This window comes from Astatotilapia calliptera, chromosome 7, assembly GCF_900246225.1.
Source record: "Astatotilapia calliptera chromosome 7, fAstCal1.2, whole genome shotgun sequence".
NCBI classification, from domain to species: domain Eukaryota; kingdom Metazoa; phylum Chordata; class Actinopteri; order Cichliformes; family Cichlidae; genus Astatotilapia; species Astatotilapia calliptera.
In genome coordinates, this window is record NC_039308.1 from 34,360,876 (window position 1) to 34,374,105 (window position 13,230).

At 42.2% G+C, this 13,230-nt stretch overlaps 2 protein-coding genes across 2 annotated transcripts; one reads left to right on the forward strand and one right to left on the reverse strand.

The window, feature by feature from the left end:
- Positions 1 to 16: 16 nt before the first annotated feature.
- Positions 17 to 2,267, reverse strand: LOC113026060 (tripartite motif-containing protein 16-like). Its single transcript, XM_026174478.1, has one exon. The coding sequence runs from the start codon at positions 1,723 to 1,725 to the stop codon at positions 34 to 36; it is 1,692 nt and encodes a 563-aa protein (XP_026030263.1). The 5' UTR covers positions 1,726 to 2,267; the 3' UTR covers positions 17 to 33.
- A 4,448-nt stretch (positions 2,268 to 6,715) lies between these two features.
- LOC113026062 (E3 ubiquitin/ISG15 ligase TRIM25-like) lies at positions 6,716 to 8,338 on the forward strand. The gene has a single exon (XM_026174481.1). It carries the CDS (start codon positions 6,716 to 6,718, stop codon positions 8,336 to 8,338), a length of 1,623 nt encoding a protein of 540 aa, XP_026030266.1.
- The last annotated feature ends 4,892 nt before the right edge of the window (positions 8,339 to 13,230 follow it).

A 13,230-nucleotide genomic window follows, 5' to 3' on the forward strand; every position in this document is an offset into this window, starting at 1 on the left:
ATCCACTCGCACCAGCTGTTAAATAACTCCAGTCTATTTGAGGTCAGACAGCTTAGCAGTGGATCCCATATCTAGTCCGAGTCCGGCACAGAGGGGCTGAGTGAATGTGGTCTGGACTCTGTGGAGGAGAGTCATGGTGCCAGAGACTCTGTAGAAGGACAGAATGCCTGCTCTGTGATCCAGGTACACTCCTACTCTGGACGGCCGGCAGACTGAAATGGGAGTCTTTCTTTTGTTATGTTTGAAAAAGCATCTTTGGTCAACACATTGCAAAGCCCAGGATTTGTCATTGTGTCCGAATTCACTTTCTTCTTGCTGCTTCCTGCTGATATCCCGGTATGTGACTGCCACTGTAACCCCTCCGCCGCTCCACTCCACCTCCCAGTAACAACGTCCAGTCAGAGTCTCTCTGCTCAGCACCTGAAACCTGTTAGTGAAAGCATGTGATTCTGGTTTGTTGGCATATAAATCCACTGCCAGTTGCACTGCCGCTAGCAAAGTGGGCATTCCTGTTACTTTCCTGTTCCCTTCGGACAATATCAATAATGAGTTTGCCGTGCTCTGATCCAGTGTGAGCTGACAGGAATACTGTAAGAATGTAGCTCTTGTTTTGGGATCTGGTTGTGGCAGTAAAACATCCACTTCACTCACTGTCTGTGAGATGTTGGTATAAACATCACTAAACATTTCCTGCATTTTATCCCTGGCTTTTGCCACAGCTGCTGTCACATCCTTAAAGTAGCGCAGAGGACGGATGTTGATGCTCGGTGAATCTGTCCATTCGCTGATGTGTGACAGTGAGGTGTAAGTGCAGAGAAACTGTGTGTGGTCCTCCGTATGGAAAAGCTGCTCCAGCTCAGTGTTTCTCCTCCTCAGCTCAGAGATCTCCTGCTGCAGCTTCTCCTGAAGCTCTTTAACCCGACTGACCTCAGTTTTTTGCTGAAGTCTGATCTGCTGGGTCACATCAGATCTTCTTTTCTCAATTGTTTTAATCAGTTCAGTGAAAATCGTCTCACTGCACCTCACAGCTTTATCAGCAGAGTGATTAATGGCCTCCACCTCCTGCTGAAACACTCTCTTGGCTTCCTCTCTCTCCTGGAGTCTCTGCTGGAGTTTTTCATGACTTGCCCCGAGTGCTTTCTGCCTCTCTTTCCTTTCTGCTTCAGCGGAGACAGTGCAGTGACCTTTATGCTCATCCATGGAGCACAGATAACAAATGCACTGTTGATCAGTGCGGCAGAATATCTTCATCACCTCATTGTGGCGAGGGCAGATAATCCTCATCTGGGAGGGGTCCACCAGCTTGTGTTTTTTGAAGGCAGTAGATTCATAGTGAGGCTGGAGGTGCTGCTCACAGTAAAAGACCAGACACTGCAGACACGACTTGACAGCTTTCATTTTTTCCCCAATGCAAAAATCACAGGCCACATCTTCAGATCCAGCATCGCAGTGATCAGCAGGAGGAGCTTGGAGTCCGCTTTTCTTCAGCTCCTCCACTAATTCTGCCAACATGGTGTTTTTCACCAGAGCAGGTCTTGGTATGAAGGCCTGTCTGCACTGAGGGCAGCAGGGGATCTCCCTCAGATCACCTCTATCCCAGCAGCATTTGATGCAGTTCATGCAGTAGTTGTGTCCGCAGGGAATAGTCACAGGATCTTTCAGTAGATCCAAACAGATCGAACAGCAGAGTTTGTCCTGGTCGAGCTGAATTCCTTGCTGCGCCATTTTACCTCAGAGAGAGTGCGTGTGTGAGAGTTTCACTTCCTGCCACCCGATCCAAACCAAAACTCAGTTCCTTTTTCTTGCTTTGCTATCTTGTCAGTTGTCTGCACTCTGGCATATATTTGGAAGGATCAGAAAACAGGAAGTTATGTTGATCAAAGGGCAAACAGGAAGAAGGGGGAGGGTATTTTATGGTTCAGATAATTCCAGGAAGAGGAGTGGTTTCACGAAACAGGGTGTGTTTTTATGTCCTGAGTGTTAGAAATAGAAAAGAGTAAGTGTGATATAAAAATGCCTGCAGACAAAACAAAGCAGAACCAAACCAGTGAAACCAATCATCACTGGTTTGGCTGTAGTGTTGATCCATGGGTCTGTAGATCTGTTTTCATTGAACAGTTTGTGGCCTAAATTGATTCATGAAATACTAAACATGATGATGTACCAATTCAGTGTAATGTAAATCATGTTTGATATGTAATATGGGTATCGTGTTTTTTCCTCTTGTAATCAATGAAGCAGTTTATGGGAAAGTGCTCTGGTGCTCTTAACACATTCTTTATTTTATTTTATTTTTTTAAAGCTTATGTTTGTAATAATAGAAGTAAAAATGATTTTAAAAAAATCAGTCACTTGGTACACTTGGTCTGCTGCTTGTTAGTGCAAATGTCTAATCAGCCATTCATATTGCAGCAACTTGATGCATTTAGATAGGTAGATATGATCAAGACAGCCTGCTGAAGTTCAAACAGCATCAGAACGAGGAATGTGATGAAACCCCAAAAAGTTGATTCTGTTCATCTGGACGTAGCGTTTTCAGGTGGATAAACGTTTCAGCTCTCCCACTGAAAATGCAACGTCCAAATGAACAGAATCAACTTTTTGGGGTTTACTGACCTGGATGATTAAGCATGCATCAAGAATGTGATGAAAGTGACCTTGACCGTGGCGTGGTTATCGGTGCGAGACAGGCTGGTATTTCAGAAACTGGCAATCTATCAGGTCGATAAGCAGCAGAAGAACAAACCAGGTGCCATTCCTGTGAGCTAAAAATACAAAAGTGAGGCTTCAGTTCACACTGATTCACCAAAACTGCACAACAGAAGATTGGTGAAGTGCTGCCGGATCTGAAGAGTCTCAGTTTCTGCAACATTCGGAGGGTAGGGTCAGAATTCGGTGTAAACAACATATGGCCAGCAGATCTGTATGATCTTAGCAAAATCCCTGAGGAATGTTTCCAGCAGGCTGTTGAATCTATTTCATTCAACTGGGTACTAGGTGATTTTTTTTTAGGCCCAAGCATCCCTCACTAATATGATGCTGAATCAACAAATGTGGAAGTGAAGTCAGAATCAAAATCAATCAGATGTCAGGTGGTCTTGAGATGTTTTCTTGAAGCAAATCCAACCAGGATGTAAGGTGATCATAAAGATTGTGACTATCATAACTATAGAAATCTTTAAGCAGTTGTGTTCAAAGTTCAAGGTGTTCCTCTTCCAGGACTGTGAAACACTCACGCTGTTATTTAGTGCATATAAATCAGCTCATTATACTCTGTTCATACTCTGTTCAGTAAAATGCACAAGTTTACATGTTGTTCCATTAAATTTGCTGCTTTTTTGTGTCGTGAGTTTCGCCAACCTCATTTTCAGTAAGAATTTTTTAGTTTAGTTTTATTTAACTGTTTACAGTGGTGTGCAAAAGTTTGGGCACCCCTGATAATTTTCATGATTTTCCTTCATAAATCATTGGTTGTTTGGATCAGCAATTTCATTTAAATATATCATATATAGCAGATGAACACAATGGTATTTGAGAAGTGAAATGAAGTTTATAGGATTTACAGAAAGTGTGCAATAGTAACTTAAACTAAATTAGGCAGGTACATAAATTTGGGCACCCCAACAGAAAAATTACATCAACATTTAGTAGAAATACCAGCCTCCAAACACTTCCTATAGCTTCCAATGAGAGTCTGGATTGTGGTATTTTGGACCATTTTGTTTTTACAAAACATGTCCAGTTCAGTCAGGTTTGATGGTTTCCGAGCATGGACAGCCCGCTTTGTCATGATCTGGGTGGGTACCTGCAGGTCTCCAACAGCGGCTCCTCCTTTAGGTGGAGTTTGGTTGCTCCTCCCTGGCTGACCACCTGTGAGCAATTATTCCGGCAGTATATCAGACCTGCGCACTCAACCGTTCATCGCCTGAGTATCTACTATCCCCATGTTAGTCAAGTGGAGCATTATTGCTCTGTCCAGAACCTGTGTGATGACTTGTTCTCAGAGGTAGCACCTGGAGTGGAGGTCTTGTCTCCCTCCTTTCCTGGACCTGGGCCGCTTGCTGCTGATACGACGTTGCCTGCCGGCCCACCACTCACTTGCCTGCCTCCCCACATCTCGACCGCTTCCGGGCCTTCCGCCCCACCTGTCCCCTCCACCTGAAACCAAGTAAGGCAACTCAGTTTAACTGTGGAGGATCGTTGATTGTCTGCTGGATCCCACTGACCGTGATCTCCTCTCATTCCAGTGCCCCGGCCCCTACATAGTCCTGCTTCCACCTCCCCGCTGCCTCTGCTGTTCAGCTGTCTCCTAGAGGTGTCTAGGTCACCCTTAGTTATCTTAGATTATCCTACGCGCCACTAGTGTGGTGGCGTCGTTTTGTTTTTGCTTGTGTTTGCCTGTGGGTGAAAATAAATCCTTTGTTCTCTTACCGTCTCGCTTCCGGGTTGGTTTCTGCACCTGTGTCCATCTCTGTTCCCTCGTGCCGCTGGGCCGTGACACGCTTTAAGTAACACCTAAGATTTTCAATAATATTCAGCTCTGGGGACTGAGATGGCCATTCCAGAACGTTGTACTTGATCCTCTGCATGAATGTCTTAGTAGATTTTGAGCAGTGTTTTGGGTGGTTGTCTTGTTGAAATATCCAGCCCCGGTGCAACTTCAACTTTGTCTCTGATTCTTGAACATTGTTCTCAAGAATCTGCTGATACTGACTGGAATCCATGTGTCCCTCAACTTTAACAAGATTCCCAGTACCTGCACTTGTCACACAAACCCCACAACATGATGGAACCGCCACCATATTTTACTGTGGCTAGCTCTTGGAATGCTGTGTTCTGTTTCCGCCATGCATACCGCCTCTTGTTATGCCTAAATAACTCAGTTTTAGTTTCATCAGTCCACAGCACCTTATTCCAAAACGAAGCTGGCTTGTCCAAATGTGCTTAATCATACCTCAAGCGACTCTGTTTGTGGCATGTGCGTGGAAAAGGCTTCTTCTGCATTACTCTCCCATACAGCATCTCCTTGTGAAAAGTGCGCTGAATAGTTGAACGATGCACAGTGACACCATCTGCAGCAAGATGATGTTGCAGGTCTTTGGAGCTGGTCTGTGGGTTGACCCTGACTGTTCTCACCATCCTTTGCCTCTGCTTATCTAAGATTTTACTTGACCTGTCACTTCGGGCCTTAACTAGAACTGTGCCTGTGGTCTCCCATTTCCTCACTATGTTCCTCACAGTGGAAACTGACAGCTGAAATCTCTGAGATAGCTTTTTGTATCCTTCCCCTAAACCATGATGTTGAATAATATTTGTTTTCAGGTCATTTAAGAGTTGTTTTGAGGCTCCCATGTAGCCACTCTTGAGAGAAGATGCAAAGAGGGGAAAAACTTGCAATTAGCCACCTTAAATACCCTTTCTTATGTAGGTCAAGGGTCAATGAGCTTACCAAACAAATTTTATGTTCCAATAATTAGTGCTAAAGGTATTCAAATCAATAAAATGACAAGGGTGCCTAAATTTATGCACCTGCCCAATTTAGTTTAAGTAACTATTGCACACTTTCTGTAAATCCTATAAACTTCATTTCACTTCTCAAATATCATTGTGTTCCTCTGCTATATGATACATTTAAATGAAATTGCAGATCCAACCAACTGAAGATTTATGAAGGAAAATCATGAAAATTATCAAGGGCACCCAAACTTTTGCATACCACTGTAAATGTGTGTTGGTTGCATTCTAGGATAATATTGGAGTATTTAAACTCAATACATATTCATTAATACAGTTAAATGTATGACATTTAAGCTTATTTTTCCAGAAATGGAACAGTTTAAGTGAAAATATCTTCACTCAAAATTCTCTTCTTAAAACCATCTAGTTTCAGCTGCAGCAGCTCATCCTTGCCTTTTGATCATGGGGGCGTTAAAATATCCAAACTGACTGTTGTATTATTGGACTGCACAGCTGAGGTCTTTTGTGTTTTCTGACAGATGAAATTCCTCACTAGGTGTGGACTCTGTGTTGCCATGTTTTTATACTCTGACACAAGAAAGAATGGTCTGATAGTAGAAATGTAGCTGGTTTCCTGGTGACATCTATGCAGTAATAGCAGCCTCGGTCCCACTCCCTGTGAAGCGCTCCCAAGATCTTAAACTCCACATCTGAATTTGGGTTCTAATTTCCATTTGTTAGCCTCAAACGAGTTTGTAATCAGCATTGAAATACCTAATGATAATCTTATGGATCTGACAGAGTGATAAATGCAAAGCGGTACTCACTGATCCATTTTAAAGAACATTGTTATTTTGAAATTGTCTACAAATTGTCAAGGACTGAGTTAAGGTTGTGTAAGGTGTCTAGTATTTGCATCTTATACTCTGTGTTGTCAACAGTGGGTAGAACCACATGGTGCTTTTCTCAAGAGTTGTGGCTTCGTGGCATGACTTGCAGGCTGAAAACTTCCTCACTATTCATAAAATCAACCAATTGCGTTCAGTCTCAGTGTTTTTCTACAGCTTCACTCTCACAGATCTTCTCAGAAGTTAAGACATCAGGATGCTGTTACAAACGAGCCGCAATGCAGATATTGAAGCACGCATAAAGAAGATGTAGTTTCTGTGTAATTTGCTTTTAAAAAATCTTTTTTAATTTTAATGCGGTAGTACTATATATATATATTTTTTTATCATTCTGTTATCTGAGAGCGATAATGGCACGGCAAACAAGCAGACTGGATGAGAAAAAAATCTGCTGTTCGATCTGTTTGGATCTCCTGAAGGATCCGGTCACTGTTCCCTGTGGACACAGCTACTGTATGAAGTGTATTAAAAGCTACTGGGATGAAGAGGATCAGAAGAACATCCAGAGTTGCCCTCAGTGCAGACAGACCTTCATACCGAGGCCTGCTTTGAAGAAAAACACTGTCTTGGCAGAGTTAGTGGAGGAGCTGCAGAAGACTGAACTCCAAGCTTCACCTGCCGATCATGGCTATGCTGGACCTAAAGATGTGGCCTGTGATGTCTGCACTGGGAGGAAACTGAAAGCCATCAAGTCCTGTCTGCAGTGTCTGGTCTCTTACTGTGAGCAGCACCTCCAGCCTCACTATGAATCTACTGCCTTTGAGAAACACAAGCTGGTGGACACATCAAAGAGGCTTAAGAAAATCATCTGTTCTCAACACAGTGAGGTGATGAAGATATTTTGCCGCACTGATCAGCAGTGTATCTGTTATTTGTGCTCCATGGATGAACATAAAGGCCATGACACAGTTTCAGCTACAGCAGAAAGGAATAAAAAGCGGAGAGAACTTGGGGTGAGTCGAAAGAAAATCCAAGAGAGAATCCAGGACAAAGAAAAAGACATAAAGGTGCTTCAGGAGGAGGTGGAAGCCATCACTCAGTCTGCTGATAAAGCAGTGAGGGACAGTGAGAAGATCTTTAATGATGTAAAACAGCAGATCAGATCTCGTCAGAAAGCTGAAGTGTGTCGTGCAAGAGAGCTTCAGGACAGAATAGAGAATGAGATCACTGTGCTGAAGAGGAAAGATGCTGAGCTGGGGCAGCTCTTTCATACACAGGATCACACCCACTTTCTCCAGACGTACACCTCACTGTCACATGTGCATGAATCTGTTGGATCACTCAACATTAAAACATGTACTTTGCAGTACTTTGAGGATGTGATGACAGCTGTGTCAGAGTTCAAACGTAAACTACAGGAAATCCGTTTTGGCACCGCAGTCTCACAGTTAGAGGGGGAAGTGGATGCAGTAATGTCTCGACCTGAACCCAAAACCAGAGCTGAGTTCCTCGGACTATCTCAAGAACTAACGCTGGATTTTAACACAGCAAACACAAGTCTCTTATTTGAAGGGGACAAAAAAGTCAAATGTATGAGTAAAAAATTTTTATATAGTCATCACTCAGACAGATTCATCAACAGACATCAAGTCCTGAGCAGAGAGAGTCTGACTGGATGTTGTTACTGGGAGGTGGTGTGGAGTGGAGGAGCACTTTCAGTGGCAGTTTCATACAAGAATATCAGCAGAACAGGAGATGAAAGTCTGTTTGGGAACAATGACAGTTCTTGGGCACTGGAGTGTTTCAAAAATGGTTATGAACTGAGACATAACAAAATCAGAACTGTCATTTCAGGCCCTCAGTCACCCAGAATAGGAGTATACGTGGATCACAGAGCGGGTATGCTGTCGTTTTACAGTGTCTCAAAGACCATGTGTCTCCTGCACAGAGTCCAGACCACATTCACTCAGCCGCTCTACGCTGGATTTTGGCTTTATGTTGGATCGTGTGTTGAGCTGTGTGAGCTCAAATAGTCTAGAAAAAGAGGTCTCTCCTAAAGAGGTCAGGCAAAATATATAGCATAGATTATAAGTGCAGTGATGTAGCATGGGTCTGTGTTACTTGCTATAAAAATTAACAAAAACAAATAAAAGTAATTAAAAATCTTTAACTGGAGGTGAGCAGACAGTGTGTCACAGCTTCCCCATTTAAGCAAAAACAAAAATTGCCTAAAATTGATTACCTCAGTAAGTGTGTGTGATATAGATGACTTCAGATGTTGAGGATGAACTCAACTGCACAAGTCACCTGGACTGTTAAGGACAGCATAAGTGCAGGCCAGTGGGAGAGTGGGGACAATTGGATCGTCCTGGGTCATTTTAAGCAGCGTTTTCAGCTTTCTTGTATTTTAGTGTAATTTTGTATTATGGTTTATGTAACTGTCCCTGAGACAGTTAAAATAAAGTTGGTTATTTCATGTTTCTGTGATAGATTCATGCTTAATTTAGTTCATTTATTTATAACATAAGATGATAAAAGTGTAACATTAATTAAAAAACATGTCTAAAATATGTGATTACAAAATATGGGTTTGTTAAATATGTAAAGTGCTGTAAGTTTGTATGAGCTAAAGTTTGTAATTGTCACATGACCAGAGTTTGGTTGAGAGCACAACCATGGCATTGTGGAGCTAGCATGGATACATGGCTACAGATGCATCTACAGCCTCAGCGTTAATGTTATTCTGCATGTGGTCCAAGAGGCGCACACGGTATGGTTTCATGTATATTGTTTGTATAATGTTGCATACGTGTTCTACACTGGTAATGAGAGGACATTTTTGTGATATCCATTATTGTGCATTTTTCTGTTCTGCTTGCACAAGACTGTTTATGGACACTGATATGAGAGACTGATAAGCTCAAAACATTTATGTTGTAAACTTTGTGTTTCTTCAGTTTTCACGGTGTCTGAAGACAAGAGTGAGAGAGAGAGAGAGAGAGAGAGAGAAATAAATTTCCGAAGACATCAGTATGATGCGTGGCCATTCTTTGTTGGACCCCTGTAGTTACAGTTTATGTTTAGGTTCATTAGTTGGTCAGGAATTTATTCTGCATTTTGAATTGTCTAGTTTCCCCCGTTTTCCCCCCTGTGTCTTTGTCCTGCGTCCCTCTCTAGGGTGGCTGTAGCTCAGGAGGTAGAACGGGTCACCTACTGATCGGAAGGTTAGTGGTTCCATCCATGGCTCCTCTAGTCTGCATATCAAGTATCCTTGGGCAAGATACTAACCCCAAGTTGCTCTCCAATGCATTCATTGGAGTATGAAAGTAGTTAGGAAGCACTAAGTATAGAAAGAAAGAATGTGGCATGATGTATAGAGCGCTCTGAGTACTCGGGAGAGTAGAAAAGCACTATATAAGAAACAGTCCATTTACTCTCTTTGGGTTTGTGTGGGTGCGTCTTGATTTCCTTTTCTGTTCCCATGTTCCCCCTCCTTGGGTTCATTCCAGTCCTCTCCTGTCTGTCATGTTTATCCATGTTTCTGCAACTCCCCTGTCTCTTGTCCCCTCTCACTCCTTCTCTCTCGTGTCCCCTCTCGCTCCCTCTCCCTACCTGTTCCTTTGTTGCTCTCCTTGTGTTTCATCTCGTCTCCCCGTTTGCATCCCTGTTTATCCCTGGTGTGGTGTCATGGTCTTAGGTCTGCGTCTCTGTGCTTCCTGTTTTATTTTGACAGTCAAGTGTCCTGTGTTCAGTGTGTTCAGTTTTGCTTCCTCCTGTTATGTCATTATGTTTATTCACCCCAGCTGTGCTACCCGTGTGTTTCCTCTTCCCTCTTCATCCCTCTGTGTATTTATGAGGTCCCCGTGTTTGTTGTCCGTTCGTCTGTTAACCTTTCCTGCATCTCCATGTTTCATGTACTCAGTTTTTCCAGTTCAGGTTTTATGTTAGTTTCTCCCCTGGTTATTTCCTTTGTTTGGCTTGTGTTTTTGTTCTTAGCCACAATAAAGGCTCATTTTTCATTAAAGTTCAGTTCTGCCTCGTTCGTCTGCATTAGGGTCCTCACACCACAACCTCCACGCGATCTTGACAATAATGATGCTCCAGGAAGAAATAAGGCAACTGTGCATGATATGAGTTCACCCTTACAGAGTATTTTGCAGGGAAGAATGTTTAAAAAAGACAAACTGAAGCACTCATAGCAAGCAAAACTTGCTACTGACCACACAGTAAGTACCAATGCCAAGTCAATGGGTCTAGGGTTAGGATGATAGTTGGGACTTGGTTTACGCTCAGCCTATTTTGCAACAACGAGTTGAAAAATTAAAATTCCTATTTTAGATGTCTCTAAAAGAAAACCCAGTACTCTCCTAACCGTGGACCGGTCTTGTAGTCTCAGATTTTGGATGATGCCCCATCTGTTTCCTGTTGTCCATGAGTCCTCAGTGTCTATAAATTTTTCTGAGTACTTAGCTGCTTTGATTCTTGATACTTACTTTTGGATCTTTGGCTCTTTCATACAGAGGCTTGCTTATTAACCCTTTAGAGCCGGTCGGAGCGGGCACGCTCTGTTTTGCGTAACTATTTTTAAATCCCGGTACCTCTGCAACCATGTAAGCTAGCGCAATAATTTTTTTTGCATATGAAACCGGAGGAGTTGTACTTACATCTTATGCCATCAGCTTGTCCTAGGTCACAGTTTCCTTCCACATAAAGCTTTGCAAAAACTGCATAAAAAGCACTTGCAGCAACAAAAACATAATATTCCAGAAACACGCTTTGCCGATCCGATCAGCTGTTCATAACACTTCCTACGTTGGAATAGACGTCAGCGCGAACTTTTGCATGTCCGCCATTACCTGCCCAAAACCGGAAGTGATGTCATTTTCGCGGAAATGTAGTTTTTTGTTTGTTTTTTTTACCATCAGGGCCTTATGAGCCTATACTGGTGTTTTTAAAAGTTATGTTTGACTTTATGACTTTCTGTGTCGTTTCTGGGATGCTTAGGACTCATATTGCACTGCTGGAAATAATTTATTTTGATGCAGATGCTGCTTTTTTGCAAATTTGCATTATAATATTTATTTTTGTTTTTCCTGCAGTATATAAAAATTGGTGTATTTCAAAAATAAAACTATGAAGACACTCAAAATAAATTTCCTGTGGTGGGAAACTATTTTGTGCAACTTTTTTTGTATTTACAGTTTTGAGAGATAAGCCTCTTAAATTTCTCTAACTAGAAATATATGTTAAAAAAGCAAAAACGATTTTCAATTATTTTGTAGTTTATTGCACTTTTTTGCAATTTATGTAATTACTATGCACTTAATGCAGACATATTATTAAAATCTGGGCTATAATGGTTGTATTGATGTATAGCAACTTGAAATGCTCCCAAAAATGGCTCCACAGCATGTAAAAATATAATATAAGCTCTGGCGGGCTTGGTTCTATGGTAGGTCTTAAAGGGTTAATTTTTGGTTTGCTTGCATGTGCAATTAGTTTCTGTAAAAAAAAAAAAAAAAAAAAGAAGAAGCCTATTCCAGTTTGGCATGGCCTGATAAATTTCACAAAAATTAAAAAGTTAATGACAAAGGTAATGTAAAAAGCTCCCATAAAAGCATAATACTTCTTACATAAAAGATCAAAATACAGTGGAACCCCGGCTTACGAATACCCCATTTAATGAAAAATTCAAGTTATGAAGGCACTTAACGGCAATATTTCTGCCTGTGGTACGGCAAAATGCCCACATAACGAAATCCGCTGGCTGCGCCCAGAATGCCTTCCAAATCATGTGATAACCCCTTGGGTTTCGTACTTGCGTTTCGCTGTTCCACATGAAAGACTGTCAAGAGATGTATTCTAAAGACACTTCTTCAGCTGAGAGTCAGAGAGTAGAAACACACACACACGCTGCAGTTTTTACTTGCAAGGGCAGTCACAGAGCACTCACACGAGAGTGGGGCCCTGTGATGTGCGCTCTAATTTTGCTCTTGTCTTTATTTATAGACAAGGGTAATCAAATCAAATCAAATCACTTTTATTGCCACATCACATGTGCAGGTACGTTGGTACAGCACATGTGAGTGAAATTCTTGTGTGCGAGCTTCACAAGCAACAGAGTTGTGCAAAATACAATAATGTAAACAAGCAAAATACAAGCTACATCTGAAACTAATAAATATATGTACAATATATAATAGTATATGCATTTCTGGATGTGTATACTAAATATTTTTCTACGTGTGTGTGTGTGTGTGTGTGTGTGTGTGTGTGTGTGTGTGTACACATATTTTACAAATTAAATAGAGTAAACAATAAATAAAATAAATAAAATAAAATATACAGAGTGAGACATGTGCAAAACAGTGGCATTACTGTACAGTATGGAGTGCATAATGTTAAAGTTCCAGTAGTGAAGCTGAGGTGTCTATGACGTGTTCAGCAGTCTGATGGCCTGGTGGAAGAAGCTGTCTCTCAGTCTGCTGGTACGGGACCGGATGCTGCAGAACCTCCGTCCTGATGGAAGCAGTCTGAACAGTTTATGGCTGGGGTGACTGGAGTCCTTGATGATCCTCCCCGCTTTCCTCAGGCAGCGCTTCCTGTAGATGTCTTGGAGGGAGGGAAGCTCACCTGCAATTATCCGTTCAGAGCACCGCACTACTCTCTGGAGAGCTTTGCAGTTGTAGGCGGTGCTGTTGCCATACCAGGTGGTGATGCATCCAGTGAGGATGCTCTCAATGGCACAGTGATAGAAGGTCCTGAGGATGCGGGGGCTCATGCCGAATCTTTTCAGTCTCCTGAGAAAGAAGAGGCGCTGCTGCGCCTTCTTTCACTGTTTTACAACGTACTTTAGTGAATACGTCTGTTCATAGACAGAGGGGTGTGTGTGTGTGTGTGTGTGTGTGTGTGTGTGTGTGTGTGT

Excerpts from the sequence above, each read along its gene's own strand:
- LOC113026062 (XM_026174481.1), top strand. The coding sequence starts at position 6,716 with ATGGCACGGCAAACAAGCAGACTGGATGAGAAAAAAATCTGCTGTTCG.
- LOC113026060 (XM_026174478.1), bottom strand. The coding sequence starts at position 1,725 with ATGGCGCAGCAAGGAATTCAGCTCGACCAGGACAAACTCTGCTGTTCG.